General features: G+C 40.8%; 1 protein-coding gene across 4 annotated transcripts in view; it reads left to right on the top strand.

Moving 5' to 3' along the window:
• The window catches only part of ELAPOR2 (endosome-lysosome associated apoptosis and autophagy regulator family member 2), a 183,544-nt gene that overhangs the window by 86,327 nt on the left and 73,117 nt on the right, over positions 1-24,100 (top strand). For 2 of the 4 annotated variants that reach the window (XM_033192898.1, XM_033192901.1), the window contains one exon: positions 22,568-22,763. In XM_033192898.1, the coding sequence (XP_033048789.1) occupies positions 22,568-22,763 (196 nt within the window). Of the gene's footprint in view, positions 1-20,506; positions 20,553-21,078; positions 21,144-22,567; positions 22,764-24,100 lie in introns of those variants that run through there. The other 2 variants (XM_033192900.1, XM_033192899.1) reach the window with 2 other exon arrangements.

The raw sequence follows: 24,100 nt of genomic DNA, 5'->3' as shown, positions 1-24,100 counted from the left end.
GCACTGATTACATTTGTTGGCTAAGAGTCAACAATCTGTTACAGAATTGATGCCTGCATAGGAATTAGTTTTAATAAAATGTTGCCAGAGACATTTTTGCTCATTATATACAGTAAGGTTCAGCATATAACATTTTGAATCTGACACTCTAGCAAGCACTTCTCTGAAAATTCTGACTACTAATCAGGTCACTATTAGTTATTACTTACCTTAAAAATGATTCTTGCTTTAAAAATGGTAATACTTTTGTGATAATACTTCAAAAATATTAATACTTTTGGCTGGTACATTTTTTATCTTTGTATTTTGTCTGAAATCTGAATTTCCAAGTATTCCTGTATAGTATACTTACATTTGATCTGGAATTTGTCAGTCTGGCCTTAGATCTGTGAACATTTGCTTGTGTTAAAGACAAATTATTTTAAAACTCACAAGTAAGTTAATGGGCTTAAGCAACTTAGAAGCACAATTCATAACTTTAACTGTGTCACTTAAACTAGTCATTAGTGTTTGGCTGCTGAAGGCAGTATCATAGTAACTGGATATTTCTTCAGGAGCTTAGATTTTCTATTGCTAATAATAACTACCATTTCTCAAGTAATGATTATGTGCCAAACATTGTGCTTGGAGTTTTATGTCATTATCCCATTGTATCCTCACAACAGCCATCTCAGTTAACTAGGATCAGTGTTTCCATTTTATTAAAAAGGAAACTCAGACTTAAAGTGGTGAAGTAATTTACTTTATGTCATATAGCCTGGATGTGGCAGGTCTAGGATTCAAAAACAGATGTGTCTGATTCTAGAGCCTGTGTCTTACCCACTGAGTTTTTCACTCGTGTCCGCGTGAAGAGACCACCAAACAGGCTTTGTATGAGCAACATGGCTGTTTATTTCACCTGGGTGCAGGTGAGCTAAGTCTGAAAAGAGAGTCAGTGAAGGGAGATGGGGTGGGGCCATTTTATAGGATTTGGGTAGGTAAAGGAAAATTACAGTCAAAGGGGGTTGTTCTCTGGTGGACAGGGATGGGGGTCACCAGGTGCTCAGTGAGGGAGCTTTTGAGCCAGGAAGAGCCAGGAAAAGGAATTTCACAAGGGGTAATGTCATCAGTTAAGACAAACAGACCATTTTCACTTCTTTTGTGGTGGAATGTCATCAGTTAAGGCAGGAACTGGCCATCTGGATGTGTACCTGCAGGTCACAGGGGATATGATGGCTTAACTTTGGCTCAGAGGCCTGACATTCCTGTCTTCTTATTTAGAAGAAGTCTTCTTATTTATTCTCTTAATAAGAGAAATAAAACAACATAGTGTTGAAGTGTTGGGGTGGCGAAAATGTTTTGGGGGTGGTGTGGAGATATAATGGGCGATGTTTCTCAGGGCTGCTTCAAGAGGGATTAGGGGCAGCATGGGAACCTAGAGTGGGAAAGATTAAGCTGAAGGAAGATTTTGTGGTAAGAGGCAATATTGTGGGGTTATTAGAAGGAGTATTTGTCATATGGAATGATTGGTGATGGCCTGGATGTGGCTTTGTATGAATTGAAAAACTAAGCAGAAGACACAGGTCTGAATAAGAGGAGAAAAACAGGTATTAAAGGACTAAGAATTGGGAGGACCTGGGACATCTAATTAGACAGTGTCTAAGGAGGTTCAGCATAGCCTTGCCAGCAAAGATTATTTATTTACTTTAAGAGGGAGTTAAGAGTGGTGGTTCGGGGATAGCATTAGGAGATATCAGCTGTGATGGCTTGGAGAAACAGTGTAAACCGGCAGTATAAACAAGAGCAGGGCATTTCTGAGTAGTTGAAATCAGTGAATAGGAGTATGACTAGACAGAAGATAGTAGGGATGACAAGTTTTTGGGGCACAGTCTAAGTTGGTCTGGTGTCTGAAATGAGACTGGGGCTTAATAAAAAGGAGCGTCTATACAAGGGCTTAAATGGCTGTACCCTGTAGCATTCTGAGGACAGGCCTGAATTCTTTTTTTTTTTTTTTTTTTTTTTTTTTGAGACGGAGTCTCGCTCTGCCACCCAGGCTGGAGTGCAGTGGCCGGATCTCAGCTCACTGCAAGCTCCGCCTCCCGGGTTTACGCCATTCTCCTGCCTCAGCCTCCTGAGTAGCTGGGACTACAGGCGCCCGCTACCTCGCCCGGCTAGTTTTGTATTATTTTAGTAGAGACGAGGTTTCACCGTGTTAGCCAGGATGGTCTCGATCTCCTGACTCGTGATCCGCCCGTCTCGGCCTCCCAAAGTGCTGGGATTACAGGCTTGAGCCACCGCGCCCGGCCGGACAGGCCTGAATTCTGAGAAGGGCAAGTGGTAAAAGTATTGTCCAGTCTTTTTAAGTTGGTGGTTGAGCTTGGTGAGGTGTATTTTTTTTTTTTTTTTTTTTTTTTTTTTTTTTTTTTTTTGAGACGGAGTCTTGCTCTTTCGCCCGGGCTGGAGTGCAGTGGCTGGATCTCAGCTCACTGCAAGCTCCGCCTCCCGGGTTTACGCCATTCTCCTGCCTCAGCCTCCGGAGTAGCTGGGACTACAGGCGCCCGCCACCTCGCCCGGCTAGTTTTTTGTATTTTTAATAGAGACGGGGTTTCACCGTGTTAGCCAGGAGGTCTCGATCTCCTGACTCGTGATCCGCCGTCTCGGCCTCCCAAAGTGCTGGGATTACAGGCTTGAGCCACCGCGCCCGGCCCGAGGTGTATTTTTAAAAGACCATTAGTCTGTTCTACCTTTCTTGAAGATTGAGGACCGTAAGGGGTATGCAGGTTTTACTGATTACCAAGAGCCTGAAAAACTCCTTGGGTGATTTGACTAGTAAAGGCTGGTCCGCTATCGGACTGTATAGAGTTGGGAAGGCCAAACTGAGGAATTATGTTTGACAGAAGGGGAGAAATTACCTTGGTGGCCTTCTCAGACCTTGTGGGAAAGGCCTCTACCTATCCAGTGAAAGTGTCTACCCAGACTAAGAGGAATTTAATTTTTTGACTCAGGACATGTGAGTAAAGTCAATTTGCCAGTCCTGGGCAGGGTCAAATCTCAGAGTTTGATGTGTAGGAAAGGGAGGGGCCCTGAACAATCCCTCAGGGGTAGTAGAATAGCAGATGGAACACTGAAGTGATTTCCTTGAGGATAGATTTCCATGATGGAAAGGAAATGAGAGGTTCTAAGAGACGGGCTAGTGGCTTGTAACCTCCTTGGGAGAGGTTATGCAATGATGACAGAATAGAATGGGCCTGTGAAGCTGGAAGAACCATTTGCCTTGTGTGGGAAGAGATTGATAGGTGGAAGTTTCGGCAGGGCAGTAGGTGGGAGTGACCGATGTGAAGGAGAAAAACTGGCTGTGAGGGACAGAAGTTGTAATGCTAGCTGCTTGTCTAGCCACCTTATCAGCATAAGCATTGCCTAGAGCAATGGGATCTGATGCCTTTTGATGGCATTTGCAGCGAATGACTCCAGTTTCCTTTGGAAGTAAAGTGACCTTGAGCAGAGTTTTTATTAAAGAGGCATTAGTGATGGAGGACCCTTGCTAGTGAGGAAACCTCTTTCAGCCTATATAACAGCATGGTGGTGCAGAATATGGAAGGCATATTTCGAGTCAGTATAAATATTGACACGTAGTCCTTTTGTAAGAGGGAAGGCCTGAGTTAAGGCAACTAGTTCAGCTTGCTGAGAGGTAGTGGAGAGGGGCAGAGCGGTAGCCTCAATGACAGGTGTGGAAGATACTATAGCATAGCCAGCAAACAGGAAAGAAGGAAATATGAGGAAATGGGGTAAATGTCAGGTGGATCAGAGAGATACAGTCATGGGGGTCAGGTGTGATATTTGGAATAATGTGGAAGGCTGGATTGAAGTCTGGGCCAGGAACAATGGTAATTGTGGGAGACTCAACAAAGAGTGAAGGAGCTGGGGAGCAGAAAGTATATGTGTCAGATGGGAAGAAGAAAATAGATTTTGGAGGTTGTGAGAACTGTAGAGAGTGAATTGAGCACAGTTTGTGATTTTTGGGGCCTCTAAAAGTATTAAAGCAGCAGCAACCACTGCATGCAGACATGAGGGCTAGGCTAAAACAGTAAGGTCAAGTTGTTTGGACAGAAAGGCTACAGGGCATGGTCCCAGCTCTTGTGTAAGAATTCTGACCATACTAACTATGCCTAGGAAGGAAAGGAGTTGTTGTTTTGTAGAAGGGATTGGAGTTTGGGAGATTAGTTGGACATGATCAGCAGGGAGAGCACATGTGTTTTTATAAGAATTATGCTGAGAGAGGTAACAGATAAGGAAGAAATTTGGGCTTGACTGAAGTAATGGGGGCTGTCTGTGAAGCCTTGTGGCAGTACAACCCAGGTAATTTGCTGAGCCTGATGGGTGTCAGGGTCAGTCGGAGTGAAAGTGAAGAGAGGCTGCGATGAAGGGTGCAAAGGAATAGTAAAGAAAGCATCTTTGAGATCCAGAACAGAATAATGGCTTGTGGAGGGAGGTATTGAGGATAGGAGAGTATATGGGTTTGGCACCACACGGTGGATAGGCAAGACAATTTGGTTGATAAGGTGCAGATCCTGAACTAACCTGTAAGGCTTGTCTGGGTCTAGGACAGGTAAAATGGGGGAATTGTAAGGAGAGTTTATATGTTTTAGAAGCCCATGCTGTAGCAGGTGAGTGAGAACAGGCTTTAATCCTTTGAAAGCCTGCTGTGGGATGGGATATTGGCATTGAGCAGGGTAAGGGTGATTAGGTTTTAATGGGATGGTAATGGGAATGTGATCGGTTGCCAGGGAGGGAGTAGAGATGTCCTATACCTGTGGGTTAAGGTGGGGGGATACAAGAGGAAGATGAAAAGGAGGCTTTGGGTTGGGAAGAAGGGTGGCATTGAGATGTGGCTATAGCCCAGGAATAGTCAGGGAAGCAGATAATTTGGTTAAAATGTCTCGGCCTAATAAGGGAACTGGGCAGGTGGGGATAACTAAAAAAGAGTGCATAAAAGAATGTTATCCAAGTTGGCACCAGAGTTGGGGAGTTTTAAGAGGTTTAGAAACTTGGATGTCAATACCCACAACAGTTATCGGGGCAAGGGAAACAGGCCCTTTGAAAAGAATGTAATGTGGAGTGGGTAGCCTCCGTATTGATTAAGAAGGGGACGGACTTACCCTCCACTGTGAGAATTACCTAGAGCGTCTGTGATGATCCTGAAGGCTTCTGAGGCGATGGGGCAGTGTCAGTCTTTAGCTGCTAAGTTGAGAAGATCTGGGAAGGAGTCAGAGAGCCTTGGGCTAGAGTTCCAGGGGCTCTGGGAGTGGCCGCTGGGCGAGTTGAACAGTCTATCTGTGGGGTCCCGCACAGATGGGAGACAGCTTAGGAGGAATCCCAGGCTTTGGACATTCCTTGGCCCAGTGGCCAGATTTCCCGCACTTGTAGCAAGCTCCTGGGGGAGGAGGTTCTGGAGGAACCCCTGGCAGCTGTGGTTCAAGAGTTTGGAGTTCTTGTGTGCTGGAGATGTGGCTGCGGTTTCTCTCACAGTGGAGGCAAGGAATTGCAACTCAGAAATATGTTGCTACTTGGCTGCCTCTACTGTGTTATTGTACACCTTGAAGGCGAGGTTAATTAAGTCCTGTTGTGGGGTATGAGGGCTGGAATTTAATTTTTGGAGCTTTATTTAATGTCAGGAGCAGATTGGGTAATAAAATAAAATGCATATTGAGAATAAGACAGCCTTCTGACCTTTCAGGGTCTAGGGCTGTAAAGCGTCTCAGGGTTGCTGCTAAATGGGCCATGAACTGGGCTGGGTTTTTCATATTTGATGAAAAAGAGCCTAAATGCTAACTGATTTGGGAGAGGTTGGATAAAGAAAAAGGAGCATTAAACTTGGCTATGCCTTTAGCTCCAGCCACGTTTTTAAGAGGAAATTGCTGGGTAGGTGGTGGAACGAAACTGTAAGCCGGACTGGGTGTGAGGAGGGGAGGTGGTAAAAGGATTATAGGGTGGAGGAGCGGAGGCTGAGGAAGAATTGGGATGTAGCTCAGCCTGGTGAGGAGGGGAGAGGTCAGATGGGTCTGTAGAAAAGGAAGATTAGAAAGACTCAACGACGCTTGGGGTTGGAACTGAGGGGACAGGAGGGAGGGAAAGAAGGAAGATTTGGAACGAGTTGCATTGGGAACAGAGACTAGGGAGTGATTGATGTGTAAAAGAATGCCTGGATGTTAGGCACCTCAGACTGTTTGCCCATTTTATGACAAGAATTATTTAGATCTTATAGGATGGAAAAATCGAAAGTGCCATTTTCTGGCTATTTGGAACCACTGTCGAGTTTGTATTGGTGTCAAGCGGCGTTGTAGAAGAAAATAAGACGTTTAGGTTTTAGGTCAGGTGTGAGCTGAAAAGGTTTTAAGTTTTTGAGAACACAGGCTAAGGGAGAAGAAGGAGGAATGGAGGGTGGAAGGTTACCCATAGTGAAGGAGGCAAGCCTAGAGAAAAGAGAGCAGAAATGGAGAGAAGAGGTGGGGCGTGCTTGCCCCCCAGGAAGGTGGAGAAGGGGTAGAGACATGGAGATAAGGGGTTGGGGGGTTCTTGCCCTCCAGAAAAGCAGGAAAGGGGTAGAGACACAGAGATAAGCGGATGGGGGGTTTTTGCCCCCCAGAAAAGCGGAGAAGGGGTAGAGATAGGTAGAGAAGGGGTCGGGGGGTTCTTGCCCCCCAGAAAAATGGAGAAGGGGTAGAGATAGGGAGCGAAGGGGTCGGGGGGTTCTTGCCCCCCCCAGAAAAGTGGTGCTTGCCGCTAAGGGTGAAGGACCAAGACAGGTGTCCCTGTGTGGTCAGATACCTCTGATATGTGGGTGAACAATCAGGCAGGTGTCCCCACGTGATTAAACACCAAGGGAAGACTATCTTCCTGAGTCCGTGACTGGCGCTGGATTTTTGGGTCCATGGATAAAACGTGTCTCCTGTCTCTAGGAGAAAAGGAAAGGAAATGAAATTAAGAGAAGAGAGAGATTGAAGTGTGGCACCAAGACTGAAAGGAGAAAGAGGTTGAGGGATAGTGAGACAGGTTAGAGAAGAGAGTGAAAAGAAGCCACTTACCTGATTTAAAATTGGTGTGATGTTCCTTGGGTGGGTTGGTCTGAGGACCTGAGGTCACAGGTGGATCTTTCTCATGGAGCAAAGAACAGGAGGACAGGGGATTGATCTCCCAAGGGAGGTCCCCCATCCAAGTCACGGCACCAAATTTCGCTCGCATCCGTGTGAAGAGACCACCAAACAGGCTTTGTATGAGCAACATGGGTATTTATTTCACCTGGGTGCAGGCGGGCTGAGTCCCAAAAGAGAGTCAGAGAAGGGAGATGGGGTGGGGCCATTTTATAGGATTTGGGTAGGTAAAGGAAAATTACAGTCAAAGGGGGTTGTTCTCTGGTGGGCAGGGGTGGGGGTCACAAGGTGCTCAGTGGGGGAGCTTTTGAGCCAGGAAGAGCCAGGAAAAGGAATTTCACAAGGTAATGTCATCAGTTAAGGCAGGAACTGGCCATCTGGATGTGTACCTACAGGTCACAGGGGATATGATGGCTTAACTTTGGCTCAGAGGCCTGACAGAGTTAACTTGCCACTTGAAGATGGCAGCCTGGAGAAACTTCCAGGTCTTCATAAGGGTGACATAAAACTCAGTGGTGGACCCACCAATTGATTCATACAGAAAAAGAAAAGTAGTGGAACACAGCAGCTTCAAGTAAGTGAAGAATATTTAGGAGGGTGATTGTGTGCAACATGATTTACACAGATCTTAATGTCTCAAAATAAAATGAAACCCAGAATTTGGCCTTTGTGGGAGTTGTTAAAAATTCTTTAAAATGTAATCAGGTATCTCTTTTCTTCCTTCTCAGGAAGAAGCAGTGGGGGAGGCCTTTCCTGAGGAAAGGGATTATAGGAATGTTTATGAAGCAGTTGTAAATTTTTTCAGAGAATTGATTGGCAAGCTATATTATATACTTGTTTTTTAAAGATTACATAAGATCTGGCTGCAAGGCTCCTCTGAGTGAAGTTAATGAGAAGTCAGGTATCAGTTTTTGTTGTTTTAGAACCCTGGGGTATATGTGACTCTGAAGCTTACAGGGCTCAGGAAATAGCATGAAGAGGCTTCTGGTTGTTAATTGACACTGATCCTCATTGTCCTTTTGTCCTCTCTGCTGTGGAGAATTCATCAGTTGCTCTGGCAGGCCACTGAGATGATCTCATCTCTCTCCTCCTCTCTGCTAGCTCCAGGCTCAGCTGCGGGAAACATTGGCACTTCTCCCAAGGCCGTGGTGCCAAGAGTTTAGCATCTGTGGGCATCATCCATCATTCAAGGTCTTGCAAGTAGCATGCCGTTTCTGAACCACAACACTCTTTGTTTTAATCTCAAACCAAAGGGATATAACCCCTGTTCCAATCCATCTCTTCTTCACTGTTGGGTCATTCTCCTCATTTGTTCTTGAAGAACAATGGCTTCTAAAATCTTTCCTTGAACCTCTCAGGTTCACTGGATGTTCTTAGATCATCAGAGAGGATAGAGCGGTTTCCTGGGCTATGTTCTCTCTTTCTTTCTCATTTGGGACAAAGCCCTTTTGCTTCAAACCAAGCCCTAGAAATAAAGGTCTGATCTGGGGTACAAGTAGGGAGAGAGTTCCTTTACATATTTTTCCGACAAGTCTGGAACTCTGAAGCGGAAATAAACATAATATATTTCTTCCTTTCTTCCTTTTATATTCTCACATTTATTTGGGGAGTCTATCTCTTCAATTGCTTATTCTTTAAAATATATCTGAGTCCATGATTTCAGGTACAACCTTAATATACCATGTTCTTTTCCTATTTTTTCCATTGATTTGTTCTTCAGCTGTATAACACACCACTTTCTAAATGAAGATGACTAAGATATCTTTAATTTCATTTGGTAGGAAAGCATCAAATCAGTCATAGTTTGAGGGACTTTGTTTAATCTTGTGCTTTAGTATTTAGAAAATGTGAATCAATAATTCATATGAAGTAATACATAAATATAAATGTATATAGAAGTATATATATGTATGTATAATGTGTTGTATATATGTGTGTATAGTTTATTTTTGTATTTCTCATACAGAGTATAGTAAATTAATGTGGCTTCAAATATGACTTTTATATATTTATGCATATAAATGTTTACAGTCTAGTATTTGAATAATTGGTTATAAACTTCTAATATTTAGTTTTTTTAGATAAAAAAGTGCTATATGCAAACAAGTAAAAAAATCAAATATAGACTTTTTTTTCCCTCAAATCTATTGGTATAACCCATATTTAATGGACCTTAAAAAATAAGCAGACTTACACTGTCTGCACAAAATAGACTTTAAGTCAAAAACTGTCACAAGGAACAAGGAAGTTTAGTTACATAAACTAAGAGTTATTATTATTAATAATTATTATTTTAAATAATTAATAAGAGATAATTATTAATATATATGCACTCAACATCAGAGTATCTAAATATGTAAAGCAAACATGGGCAGTTCTGAAGGGAAAAATAGACTGTAATACAATAATAGTAGGAAAATTAAATATCCCACTTATGATAATGGACAGATCATGTAGATAGAAAAATTAGTAAAGAAACAGCAGGCTGGGTGCGGTGGCTCACACCTGTAATCCCAGCGCTTTGGGAGGCCGAGGCGGGTGGATCATGAGGCCAGGAGTTCGAGAGCAGCCTGGCCAATATGGTAAAACCCGTTCTCAACTAAAAATACAAAAAATTAGCCAGATGTGGTGGCTTGCACCTGTAGTCCCAGCTACTTGGGAGACTGAGGCAGGAGAATTGCTTGAGCCTGGGAGGCAGAGGTTGCAGTGAGCTGAGACTGTGCCATTGTATTCCAGCCTGGGTGACAGAGTGAGACTGCATCTCAAAAACAAACAAACAAACAAACAAAAACAAAACAGCAGACTTAAACAGCTTTATAGACCAAATGAACCTAACAGGTATGCATAGACTATTCCACCCAAAACTAGCAGAATGCGTGTTCTTTTCAAACACATGAAACATTCTCCAGGATAAGTCATATACTAGGTCACAAAATGATTCTTAACAAATTTAAGAAGATTGAAATCATTCCAAATATTTTTTTCTGACTACAGTGGAGTAAAACCAGAAATCAACAACAAAAGGAAAATGGGACAGTTGATAAATACATGAAAATTAAACCACACTCTTAACCTTTGGGTCAAAGAAAAAATCATAGGGAAATTAGAAAATATTTTGAGACAAAGGAAAATGGAAACAAAAAATACTGAAACTTATTTGATGCAGCAAAAGCAGTTTATAGCAATAAGTACCTACATTAAGAAAAGACATATTTCCAGCAGCCTAACATTACAAGTCAAGGAACTAGCAAAAGAATAAACTGCTAAGCTAAAAACTGGCCTAAGGAGGTAAAAAGTAAAGATTAGAGCAAAATATAGCAAACTGAATTTAATAGCACATCAAAAGAATAATATGTAATGACCAAGTGGGATTTATCATTGGGATTCAAGAATGAGTTAACATATGCAGCTCAATCAATGTGATATACCACATAATTAGGATGAAAGACAAAAGTCACATGATCATCTCAATAGATGCAGAAAAAACATTTGACAAAATTCGGTACTCTTTTATGATACAAACTCTTAACATTAGGCATAGAAGGAAATTACCTCAACACAGTAAACGCCATATAGGACAAGCACATAGCTAATATTATACTCAGTTGTGAAAAATGGAAAGCTTTTTTTTCTAAGATCTGGCATAAGGCAAGGAGCCTGTTCACCTTCACCACTTCTATTCAACATAATACTGAAGGTCCTATCCAAAGCAGTTAGGCAAGAAAAAGAAATAAAAGGCATACAAATCAGAAAGGAAGGAGCAAAATTATTTCTGTCTGCAGATGACATGATCTTATGTGTAGAAAACCCTAGAGACTCCACACACATACACAAAAACCTGTTAGAACTAGTAAATAAAGTCAGCAAAGCTGTAAGATACAAAATAAACTTTAAACAGTTGCATTTCTATACACTAATAATGAACTATCCGAAGAGAAATCAAGAAAACAATCCTATGTATAATAGCATCAAAAAAATGAAATACTTAAGAATAAACTTAAACAAGGAGGTGACAGACTTGTACATTGAAAATGGTAAATGCTAATTAAAGAAAGCAGACTCAAATAAATGGAATGTCATCCCATGCTCATAGATTGGAAAACTTAGTATTATTAAAATATTCTTACTACCCAAAGTCATCTGCAGATTTAATGCAATCTCTATTAAAATCTCAAGAATCTCTAGAAATATAAAAATAAATCCTAAACTCATGTGGAATCACAAAAGATTCTGAATAGCCAAAGCAGTTTTGAGCAAAAAGAACAAAGCTGGAAGCATCATACGTCCTGAGCCATGTATGTTAATTCTCTGAGGCTCTCTGAGGTAAATTCTGAAGGAAGAAGTTCTTTAACCTGATGCAAGCGATATTCCAGGTGTTGGAAACAGGATGAAGGTGCCGAGTGGAGCAGCATCTGGTTTTCCTGGGTGCTCTGTGAGATCTGGATGGCTGGCACTCAGGGAGAATGTGGGAAGGGCCAGAGATTCTGGCAACTCAATCGGCCGACTCCTCTGTCCTACCAAGGACTCTGGACTTTGACCTGGAGACAGCCATTCACAGGTGGTTAAGGGGGTTAAATGAGGTGATAAATGTGATCTACAGTCCTGGAATCATAATTATATAATATAGCAACAGTAATAATAATAGCTGAAATAATAATAAAAAAATAATAGCCAATCTTTACTTGCTATATGCCAGGCATAACTGTAAATGCTTTACCTGCATTCATTCAAATTCATTTAGTTATTACATCATCCTTGTAAAATAGATATTTCTATTACCTTGCCTTTCCCCCCACTTTTTAAAAAGCTGTTAGGAAACTAAAACAATAGCTCAGAGTCAGACATTTAGGTCAAAGGGGGAACTGAGATTTGAAACCAGGAAGCTTAGAATTTGGGTCTATGTTCTTAATGTCTATGGGGACTGTCCCTTTGGAATACACTGCTAGTATATATTGAACAAGTGCTTATCCCCATCCTGGGACATCTGCATGCCCCTAACATTTACCTCTTGATAGAAATGTGACACAAATTGATATCCTAGAAAGATAAATGGACTTTTTAAAAGATGACATCTAAAGGCTCAGATATGTTGTTTTTGGGTCATTTTTAATTGATTAATGTTCTCTTTATAGATTGTATTCTTATTTTTTAAGGATTTATAAAAATAAAATAATTTTTTAGAGATGAGTCTTGCTATGCTGCCTAGGCTGAAGTGCAGTGGCTATTCACAGGCACAATCATAATTTACTGTAGTCTCAAAACCTTGGGCTCAAGTGATGCTCCTGCCTCCGCTTCCTGAGTAGCTAGGTACCTAACACCATACCTGGTAGTAGATTTTATTCTTAATTGTCTATATTTTTCAGAAAGATGAGAGAGTGACATTTAGAATTTAGGAGATGTTTGTTGCTATATCCTCATATATAACAAGTTGATTAGCTGGTGGTTTTTTTTTTTTTTCCCCTGAACCTAGCATATTGTTTGGTACTTGATACACAGAATATCCTTTCATTGTTTAATCAATATTTGGGAAAAAATGACACTTTTTCTAACTATAGAATGTCTTCTTAGAGCAGAATAAACTCCTTATGGAGAGAATATGTAATCCTTTCATGGCTCCTCAGAAAGCTGCAGGACACTGGAATGTTTATAGATTGAATAACTTTTGTGCCACTAAATTAGAGACTGACTTTAGAGTTTTATTTTTGTAGGTGAAACACAAAGGTCTAATCAGATTTGTAAAAATTTATTCTATACATAAAGGGATAAATTGATATACAAAATGCTGTCAAATATTTTGTCCTCAGAAGGCTTAGTTGGAATGTTGCTGCATTGAGTTCCAAGTGTGTGAAGACAAAGTTAAACCTCCTCAGTAACACACAAGTGGTAGCTGAAAGGTTAGAATTAATCAGATCGGGAAATGAGATGAAAACAGTTGAGAAAAGCTGAAAATCAGACTTTAGGTTAATCGTATTGTTTGATGGGAGCAATGGTTGAGGGAACTTCCCTGAAAAAAGTGTTTTATGAGGAGATGAGAAAACTCAGCCCTCAAAACTGCGGAACCAAAGTCAGAGACTATCAAGAAGTAGAAGGTGACTGACACTTTCTAAGGACGAGGAAAAGTTTAGGATGATAAGAACCAAAGTGGTAGGGCATAATTGGAACTTGAGAAAACTGATTTCACGGATGCATTGTTTTGCCCCCTTGGGTGACCTCATCACGTACTCTGAACATTTTTCTTCCCTTGACCTTCGCTGTTGTCTTTTTTCTGCAAGCCTTGTGTCATCCTGTGCCCAATAAACTGAGATTTGTCCCCTCCCCCATCAAACATTGACGTCAAGAAGCTGCAATAAAATACGTTTCTATTTTTTTCTTTCACAGACTGAAAATTCCTTAGTTAGCTTTTCTTATAAAAAGATAGGAGCTTTAAATCTAGCCTCTGCTAATTTAATGGGGATTACTATCTGTGGTATCACACGGATCAGTTTTCCTGCCAGGAGTTGGCTTCTACTTTTAAATTCTCAAGCTTCTGGCTGATAAGTCCTAGGAAGTGCAGTGATAATCATACACTTCCACTTGATAGGGCTATGTGAAGACCCACTGGAAAGGATGTTGGATGTGAAATTAGTTTTCAGAGAGACAAAGGCAGTACTTTTCACTAAATACTCTTTTCAGGAAACAGTGAGTTAGGAAATGCTAGCTAGAACGGGTTCATATTACTGTACTCTTCTGTGTATCTCCATCTCACTTTTGTTTTTGTAAAATGAAAGATAAAAACAGGTTTCTCTTTCTTCTCTGAGAATTTCACAAATAACTTGCAAATTATATCCCTATGTCCTACAACTTCACCCCCAACTCTTAGTGAAAAATTAAAAATTGTTTATTGGTGGGACTGGGCTTTAAGATTTCAGTTCTGATAATTTTATCATGCCACTTCAGACCTGACATAGCAGCTTTGTTTCTGTTACTTCAGATGGCTAAGTGAGTGCTGGAGCTAGAACTCGTGTCTGTGACTTTTAAGGCAGAGTTGTTTTTTTTCCTTTTGTTTTCTTTTTTTTCTTTTTCTTTTCTTTTTTTCTGCAGAGTTCTTTTCTAATGCTATTCTTTTTCACTTGAAGACAGTGGATTTTTCTCAGTTTAGTTACAGTAAAATCTTCTGGCTGCATGGTAACCGTGGGGTTATTGGGTAGAAACTCACGGAGTCTGTTAGAAAGTCTGCTACTAGAAACTATAGAAAATTTGAACTGGATTGCTTATGGTTACACAGAAGAAGAAACTTGGAATCTGAATTGGGGCGGTTTGGATCAGATAATCTCAAAGGTCTCTTTTGGTGATTCCGATGGTTTTAATTGTTGTTATTACATATCACAGATTTATTCATTCTGTAATCAAATCATGCTTCAAATCACATAACTTGTGAATTATAGTGCAATACTAATATATCTTCTTAATGCTAATGAATATTCTCTTCTGATAGGAATATTGCAATGTCTGCCACTGTTAGTATTTGGACAGTGTTACCTTCCTTTCTCCTCCTCCAGCCTTAAGTTGAACCTGACAGATAGTTGATGTACTCACAACCAGCTTTCATTGTTGCCTTGTATATTTTGTAATGAAAACTACCCTCAGGATAAAAAAAAAAAAAAAAATCCCAATTAGAACAAGAATTCCCTTCAACCACAGGACAAATCTGTCTTACTGTGAATAAGAGAATATCAGCAAGAAATGGCCTGTTTTAATGTACTGTTTGACTTTCCCTGTCACACTTTTATTTTTATAAAATGAGAATTATAGATTACTTTTTCCTCTGTAGGAATTTCACAAATAACAACTTAAAAGGACAGTGTTCAAGTGCTGTCCTTATCACTGGTACTTAAGGAGGAAGAAAATCTGAGATTTGCTGGATTCAGTATGCTGTTCAGTCTCTCTTAGATGCTATTTTCTGCTTTTTTTGTGTGTGTGTGAAAAGAATGATAAAAATCTGGCAGGCACTTAAAGTTTTAATTATCTGTAATGATAATTAATTTGCTAAACGAGAGATAGAAGTAGAACTTATTTGTGAGGTACACACACTAAACATTGTTCTCTTTCTTTGTATTACCCTTAATGGCAGTGAGTAATAGTAAGAACAGTTGCAAGAGCATCAGCATGTAGTCAATATAAGAATATCTATGGTTTGAACCTTATTTATCTTATTTAAACAAGACTAACCCATTGAGGAAAAATAGACATATTGACTTGTCTTGATTCTGGAATTGATTTACTTTATATTTCCCCACAAATATATATAATTATACTTAGTTAATATTAATTGACAAGATGGATTACAGTGCATTTATACTTAGTGAGATGTAAATTTGATTTATTTTGAGGAAGATCAGTCTAGATTAGACTATCATGGAAGCTTTGAGAAAGCCACAATGTTGTTCCCAGATATTTATCTGTAGTAAGTTTGCATAGATTCACTATATCATCATCTCATTAAACAAGTGAATTGAAAATCCATTTATTATTACTTACTATTGCTGTTTGCTGTTTAGAAAACATATTTTAGTAGTAAAAACTTTGATTAAAAAGAACAAAAATGAGTAAATTATGAATAAATGTAATTGGCAGCCATAGTCTTTCAAAACATGAGGTCTCTGGGTGAAGAAAAAGCAAAACTACGTAGCCCTGTGGTACAATGATTAAAAATAGATGTTCTTTATTGTTAGGCATAAATCATAGATGATAATCAGCTATAAATGATTCAATTCAGTAACAGTTATTTGGCATATTGTGCTTGGTGGTTGCATGATCATAGCAGTGCTTTGAATTTTCAACACTATTTTCAGAGTGGTTTCTGTAGTCTAATTGGATTATTATAAGCAGTGGTAGGAGGGAGAAAGGGATGCTGAAGTATGAATAAGTGGAAGCACAGAGGTTAAGTAAATTGCCTAAGATATTTGCTACTTGGTGAAGGACTACTGTAAATGCTTTTCCATATCTGATTATTCACACCTGCATATTTGAACCTTTACATATTCACAGTAGCAGAAATAAATGTCAGAAAAGAAGAGGCATAAAGCTGAGAAAAAGAACGGTGAGTGCAGCAAATGACCTCTTGGTTACAGTTTAGACTTCAAGATGTTGGGTTTTTAAATGTCACTCTTTCACTGGGTGCTTAGGTAAACTATTGTGAAATAGTTGAGGCCACTGTTAAGTAGTGCCTAAGACCTTAGGCAAATAAGGTCTTTCTGTTCTCATTAAAAACTTTGGAGTTTGCCTATCTTTAATTCAGTTTCTCTAAGACTTCAAGGTTTCTGAAGAAGAAAAATTAGAAATGACTAATTGATTCAAATTAAATATGGTGGCCGGGAGCGGTGGCTCAAGCCTGTAATCCCAGCACTTTGGGAGGCCGAGACAGGCGGATCACGAGGTCAGGAGATCGAGACCATCCTGGCTAACACGGTGAAACCCCGTCTCTACTAAAAATACAAAAACTAGCCGGGCGAGATGGCGGGCGCCTGTAGTCCCAGCTACTGGGGAGGCTGAGGCAGGAGAATGGCGTAAACCCGGGAGGCGGAGCTTGCAGTGAGCTGAGATCCGACCACTGCACTCCAGCCTGGGCGACAGAGCGAGACTCCGCCTCAAAAAAAAACAAAAACAAAAACAAAAACAAAAACAAATTAAATATGGTAAATTCACGTTCACAACAGCTAACAACGGCTATTAATAATAACTGTCTATCATACTGCTTGTTGAAAGATTCCTGTGTTGTGTGATAAAAAATCTGAATGAAAATAGTATAGTCTTTAAGATGATTTAAAAACCTGATAATCGAATTAAAGAACAAATGCCAAGGGAGAGTGGATGAGGCTAGGATGGAAGATAAAAGGAAAAGCAGGTAGTTTTGGTGGCCGTCAAAGGAAGTCAGCAGTGCTAACTCTGTTGAATTAATCTTGTGGAGTAAGTTTACCAAGAAACTGTGGCTCTTTTCTTCCTTTGACAGGTGTCTCTAGACCTGACTTCTAGGATGAAAAAGATTGAGGAGTAGCAAATGATTAAACTATGAAAAGCTTTAGACTTGCTAGCTCCTCTGTATTAATTAAAGGCCCTATACTTATTCAACTAATTTGACTGCATAATTAATCTGAAGAGATGTAATATTATAAATCTATTGGCAGAGTTCTTATAGAAATGTATGTCCCATGTCCCTAAATTAAACTATCAATAATCAATAATTATGTGGGTTTTTTTTTTTTTTTTGAGACGGAGTCTGGCTCTGTTGCCCAGGTTGGAGTGGAGTGGCATGATCTTAGCTCCCTGCAACCTCTGCCTTTCAGGCTCAAGCAATCCTCGTGCCTCAGCCTCCCGAGTAGCTGAGATTATAGGTGTGTGCCACCTCGCCTAGCTAAGTTTTTATGTTTTTTGTAGAGAGAGGGTTTCACCATGTTGCCCAGGCTGGTCTCAAATGCCTGACCTCAAGCAATTTGCCTGCCTCAGCCTCCCAAAGTGCTGGGATTACAGGTGTGAACCACTACGTACAGTCTAAACTATTAATAATTGTATTTAATATTTATTATGTGCTACATGCCAGGTATATGCTAAATGCTTTATATGATATGTCTCATTTATTCTCAGAACTCATTGAGATAGCTATTATTATTATTTTCCTTTTATAGGCAAAGTCATTAGACTTATGGGAGTTAGAAACTTGCTAAAATATTTTTAATGCATGTTTTAGGAGTAGTACATTAAAAATCCACAAGAAATATGAGGTTTTTGCTAAAATAGTTATTGCTGTATAATGCACATGAACATTGTTTAACAGTTCAGGATAGGAATGAAGAATGATGTGATGTATGATAATTAATTTGGTTGGAATTGTTTGCCCTTTTTGTATTGGTTGTAATAATTTTTTGAACTGAATTTTCTTTGAGGCACCACTTTTGGAATCAGACCAGAATTTGAATTTCAGCTTTGCCATTGGTTAACTGTTAACCAGTTAACCTTTTTAATTAGGTTATTTAAATGCACTGTGGCTCAGTTTCCTCATCTGGTGTATGGGCATAATCCCTTCCTCCCTCACCAGTCTACTATAAACATAGTTGATCCTCATTATTCATGGATTCAATATTTGCAAATTTGGCTACTTGCTAAAATTTATTTGTAACCCCCAAATTAGTACACTCAATGCTTTCATAGTTATTTGCAGTCATGTGCAGAGTGGTCAGATATTTGAGTCACCCAACTACATGTATGAACAAGGTGACACTTTGACTTCTTATTGCTTTTCTCATACTGTAAACAAATGTCCTTTTGGTGGCTTATTTAGTGCTATGTGTTTAATATTTTAGTTATTTTTTTGGGTGATTTTGCTGCTTAAAATGGCCTTCCAAGTATAGTGCCAATGTGAAAGCTGGTGTTCCTAAGTAGGAGAGCGCTGTGCTATGCCTTTCAGAGAAAGGCATACATGTGTTAGGTAAGCTTTATTCAGGTATGAGTTATAGTTCTGTTGACCATGAATTCAACATTAATGAATTAACAGCATATACTAAATCAGATGTCTTTAAAGAGAAATACACTTAAACAAGGTTAGGTGTTGATTGATTGACAAAGGTGATGTGACCAGAGGTTCTCAGGAACCTAACCCTATACTTTCCATAGAAGTGATGGTCCAGTATTCATTAATTTAGTGTTTGGGGTAAATTCATATAACACAACTACTGTGAATAACAAGAATTTACTGTGTTTGTAAAGTATCAAGCATGGCACCTGGTATGTACTAAATATCCATTATATTCACTTTCAACTTTTTCTCTCAGCTTTCCTTCTGACTTCATGGAAACACTTGGGAAAGAGATGGGAATATTCTTTATGATTTTAATTAACAGGGCAGTGAACACTCTGAAATGGCATCGTTGTATTTAGAAGACAAGATTCACAAACACAGTCTTCTCTTTTTTAGCTTTTAGAGTTCTTTATAACAACATGTAATAAAATATTACCTTTTATTAAGTTATAGTTAATCAACTTAAAATACAATTTTGGACACTAAACAGTCTTCCACGATAACTTTATTTTATTAGGAAGTCAATATTTTTGGCTTTGTGGGCAATGCAGTTTCTGTTGCAACTATTCAACTCTGCCATTGTGGTGTGAAAGCAGCCATAGATAGTAGGTAAATGAATGATCGGGACTGGGTTTCAATAAAACTTTATTTACAAAAGCAGGCAGTGAGCTGGATTTTCCCTGCAGGTGGTAGTTTGCTGACCCCTGATTTAATGTACTGTAGGGTCTTGGTTTATGATATTATTATTTATCATATTAGGCAAATGTCTGAATCTGAGTTTGCTAGAAGATCCATAGACCATTGAAAATAAATAGTTTTCCATAACTGTGTTTTTCTGTTGGTTGTGCTGATAGTGATAATAGCTTTAATGAGCATTTGTTACATGCCAGGTACTGCGCTAACCACCTTATACTGTATTTTCTCAGTATTGCCACAGGATTCTTGGGGTGTCACTTCACCATCTGGAAACACCTGTGGCCAGTGGTGCCTTTGCCTGAGTTTTGCTCAGGCCCACCAGGCTTGTTCTGCCCACTTGGCCTGGCAGGCTGCGTTTGGCTCACTCTACTGGCCTGGGTCCCATGCTGGCCAAGGGCTAGCCAGGTGCAGAGCAGCAAGGGGTGTGTGAGTGAGCATGGGGTTTGGGCTACCATGCACAGCCGGGCATGACAGCCGCGGTGGGGTAGGCAACTCCAGGTGACAGCATGGGCACTGGTTCCCTGCAAGGCTGCAGCTGAACCAGGCATGCCACAAGCAGCTTCTGCGCTGGCACCAGGGAATACAGTGGCACCCAGAAGCTTGGAGACACCAGGAACTACAGAGCCCCAAAGAAGCTGTCACAGCCTTGACTGGGGAGCTCCTAGGTCTGGGATCCCCAAAGGGCCACAGCTCTCTGTCCTTCTTGTCACCCGCAACATGGGAAGCAAGGGGCATGTTTCAGCCCTGTTTGTTACAACTCTTTTAGCCCTGCCATTTGGTAGTTCCTGAGTTCTTGTCCTATGTCCAGGAAGAATGAGGTATGCGGACAAGTGGAGGGTGAACAAGGTGAAGAGGAGCTTTATTGAGCTACAGAACAGCTCAGAGGAGACCCACAGTGACTAGCTCCTCTTCGTAAGCAGGGTGTCTCAGCTACTGTTCACCTCTCAGCAGACAGGAGACCCTGGAGTGGTTCTGCAGCTGGACATCCCCTATCTGTTAGAGTCTGCTGAGTCCAGTGCTTTTATGGGCCTGGGACTCAGCCAGTCAGAGGGAGGAAGTGTGTGCTGATTGGTCAATGGGAGGCCATGGGCAGTCCCGGAAAAAGCACCACAAGTTCCCACTCTGTCCCACTGACTGGCAACCCAGCCCCCAGGCTTCAGAGCCTCCCTGGCTTGAAGGTAGGGCTTTGTGGGACCCATCCCCTTCTGTCCAGGAGCCTCTCTGCCTCCTGCCACTGTTCTGGTCACCCAGGCTGTTTGGTCAAGGAGTGCCTGCAGGCCAGTGCTGAGCTGCCTTCAGCCCTTGCCTCAGTCTCTCTCCTGTGCTTGTTGGTGGCCAAAGTCTGGAGGAGGCTGAGGTGGCAGGAGGCTGGTGTGTCAGTACAGTGCCTGGGCTCAGCCCCTACCTTGCTCTGAGATCGGAAGGGGTGCCAGGAGCGGGGAGAGGCCAGGGGCAGAGGGAGCAGACATCTCCACACCTGTAGGGGAAGGGGTTTTTCCTGAATCCCTGAGAGTGCCAAGACGCCCTGGTCCACAGCCATGGCTTGGGCAGCTGCAGGTGTGCTCAGGATGGTGGAGCTCCTGCCTGCTCCTGGCCCCCAAGAGCGCAGGGAAGCTTGGGTCTGCCTGGGAGGGCAGGGCTGCTGCCTCCTCCTGCCCCAGTGGCTCCATGGAACGCGCAGCCTCATCCACACTTCCCCCACAGTAGCCGGCTTCATGACAGTGGTCACTCCAGGGGGGCTGCCGCTGCCATCAGTATAGCCCTTAAAGGTACCTATTGTGATTGTTACCTCATTTTTTAGAGACATAAACTAAGGCCTAGAGAGGTGAAATAACTCACTCAGTGTCATAGAATTAGGAAGTGGTACAGCCTTGTCCTGGGACAGTTTTGACTGTGCAGCCAGAATGCCACATTCTTTGCACAATCTTTTTTTATTTTCTCATGTTTTACTGATTTGGGCTTGTTGATTTGAATGTTAGAAGTTCATTGTATGGCATCTTTAACGTTTTCTCAAGAAAAGCATTGTATTAATCCAGTGAATAAGTAGATGTGTGTGGATTTTAGCTCTAATTCTTTAATCAGTTTTCAAAAATTAGCTATTTTTATTTCTGGCTAAGTTTTCTAATGTATTCTAAAAGAGAAGAGTCTACCTAAATGTGGGGCTTCGCTGCTTTACATTCTGCTGGGAGATTTGTTTTTCTTCATTGGGTAATTGGGATGTCTCATTTTGTCCTTGTTTCCTTACTATCCTGATTAAAGGATTAGAAAGCCCTTTCCCAGGTTGGAGTCACTAATACCGTCTTGCACAGAGCTATGTACTTGGAGGGTGTTGATTTCCATTTGTTGAATGAATACTAACTTAGCCTTCTTTTTGGTAATGTGTCAACTATTCTTCACATTGCTGTATCTAATATCTCTGAGTGCAGTTCTCAGAGTTTGCAGAAAGCTTGACATCAGAAATAAGATGGTGGTGGAAATGACTAGGTTGGTGTGAATATTGAAAAAGTGGGCTCATGGTTTCAGAGTGGAGATAACCTGTTCAGCTATTGCACTGCTTTCCTGTTTCCCTTTTTATGTTTAGTTGTCGCTCTAAATAACTAATCAGCTTTGGATCAGTATTTTATTTGGACTTAGTATGTGCCCAATACAATTAGGAATCCAAAAATAATGATCCTTGTTTTCTTAACGCTCAAAGTCTCACATCAACTTATAAGTGGTCTTAATATGTGCTTATCCACTGATTAGCATAAATTAAGTCCTTTAATGGAGGTATTGTAACAAATGCACTGTAGGAGCATAAAGGGAGGTGCAGCTGACTTCCCATTGGGCCAGGGGAGGGGATCTGTTATGAAGTGAGTGGTTTTTGAGTTGAAAACAGGAGTGTTCCGTGTAGAGAAGATAGGATTGGCCAACATCTCTGGGAAAGAAGACCACAACAGCAGGAGAGAAGATGAAATATTATGGGAATGATATGAATTCTGTTTTGGCAGGAAGAAGGTGGGACAAGGGGTCAGCTTGGAAAAATAGGTTGGAACCAGATTCTGAAATGCATGTGGTGATAAGGGGGACTTGAAATGCTTTCATTAGGGTGTGACACAATCAGAGTTTTATAAAAATAATTCTGGTGACGGCATGAAGGGGAGGAAATTGATGGGAGTGTAAGTAATGGGTTGTCCATTCTTCTGCCTTCCAGCTTTCTCCTGTGCTTCTGGAGAGTATCTAGAAATGAAGAACCAGGTATGCAGTAAGTGTGGTGAAGGCACCTATTCCTTGGGCAGTGGCATCAAATTTGATGAATGGGATGAATTGCCGGCAGGATTTTCTAACATCGCAACATTCATGGACACTGTGGTGGGCCCTTCTGACAGCAGGCCAGATGGCTGTAACAAGTAAGAATCCAAAGCAGCCTTTGGCTCTTAACTGAATATTTGAGAAGAAAGTAGTTGCTCTTGTCCAGAAAGAAGATGAGGATAATCTTGGCACTGTTTGTGGTGATAGATAAGCTAATTGCAAAGAATCATGTTTTTTGGACAGTCATTGCAATGAGTTTTCATGAGGTTAAAATCATTGCCCTCAGGATATAATAGACACTGTATGCAAAAATGCAGTAAAGCTGTTAGAGAAGCAAATTAATTTTCTCATATTTATGGCTACAGTTAAGCCGCTGGTGTTTGTACTAACCTTTTTCTGATTTTTAACAGATACTTTCAGGTTTTTTTCTTTTCCTCTGACAGGAAGAATTAATAACCTTCATTTAGACTCTTGATTATCTCCTATAAAAGAGAGTGGGTTACGTACCTAAGGTGGAAAGCACCTTTGCTTAATTCCCACCTCTTTTATAGGGGATTATTAACTTTGCGTATCACAAAGCTGGAGAAATGTTAAACTGTTTTAAAAAAACAAAACAAAATGTTTGTCTTTGAGCTATATCCCTTCCTGTTATATTAACTATGTAACATTTTCTTTCATATGGATTTGCTTAGGAGAATTCAACCTTAGGGCTCTGGCTACCTCCTGACAAGAGTAGCTGCTCAGGAACCCTACATTTTTACCATAAGCTAAGGATGCTGGGGAATTATTTAGCTGTGTTGAAAGGCATATTCATTCCCTCCCTCCCTTCTTTTCTTCCTTCCTTTCACTCTCGCTGTCTTTTTGCCAAATGACACCAATTTCTTTATTTTAATCTCTCGATAATAGGATTATTTCCTTGAGAGAGTGTGTTTTCAGTAAAAGAGTTCCTTAGATGATGGTACTAGTAGGATGTTGTGGGACCTCAGATCTTTGTTTTGGTGGCCAGGAGATATTGACAAGGCTTCTTTTTCTGCCTAGAATAGTTTATGTATAAAAGAAATTGAATAAGCAGAAGTTTTTCAAGGTAGTGTCTTCTAGTGTGATTTTCTTGGTGTAAATTTCAGTCTGGGCTGGCTCGGTGGCTCATGCCTGTAAGCCCAGTACTTTGGGAGGTCGAGGCAGGCAGATCACCTGAGGTTGGGAGTTCAAGACCTGCCTGATCGACATGGAGAAACCCCATCTCTACTAAAAATACAAAAATTAGCCTGGCGTGGTGGCAGGTGCCCATAATCCCAGGTACTCAGGAGACTGAGGCAGGAGAATCACTTGAATCCTGGAGGCAGAGGTTGCAATGAGCTGAGATTGTGCCATTGCACTCCAGCCTGGGCAACAAGAGCGAAACTCGTTCCATGCTTGCATACTCTTTATTTCTTTT

The sequence above is a fragment of the Trachypithecus francoisi genome, unplaced genomic scaffold (genome assembly GCF_009764315.1).
Source record: "Trachypithecus francoisi isolate TF-2019V2 unplaced genomic scaffold, Tfra_2.0 Lachesis_group4, whole genome shotgun sequence".
NCBI classification, from domain to species: domain Eukaryota; kingdom Metazoa; phylum Chordata; class Mammalia; order Primates; family Cercopithecidae; genus Trachypithecus; species Trachypithecus francoisi.
Note: the sequence above shows the minus strand (reverse complement) of the source record. Positions and strands in the feature narration are given on the sequence as shown.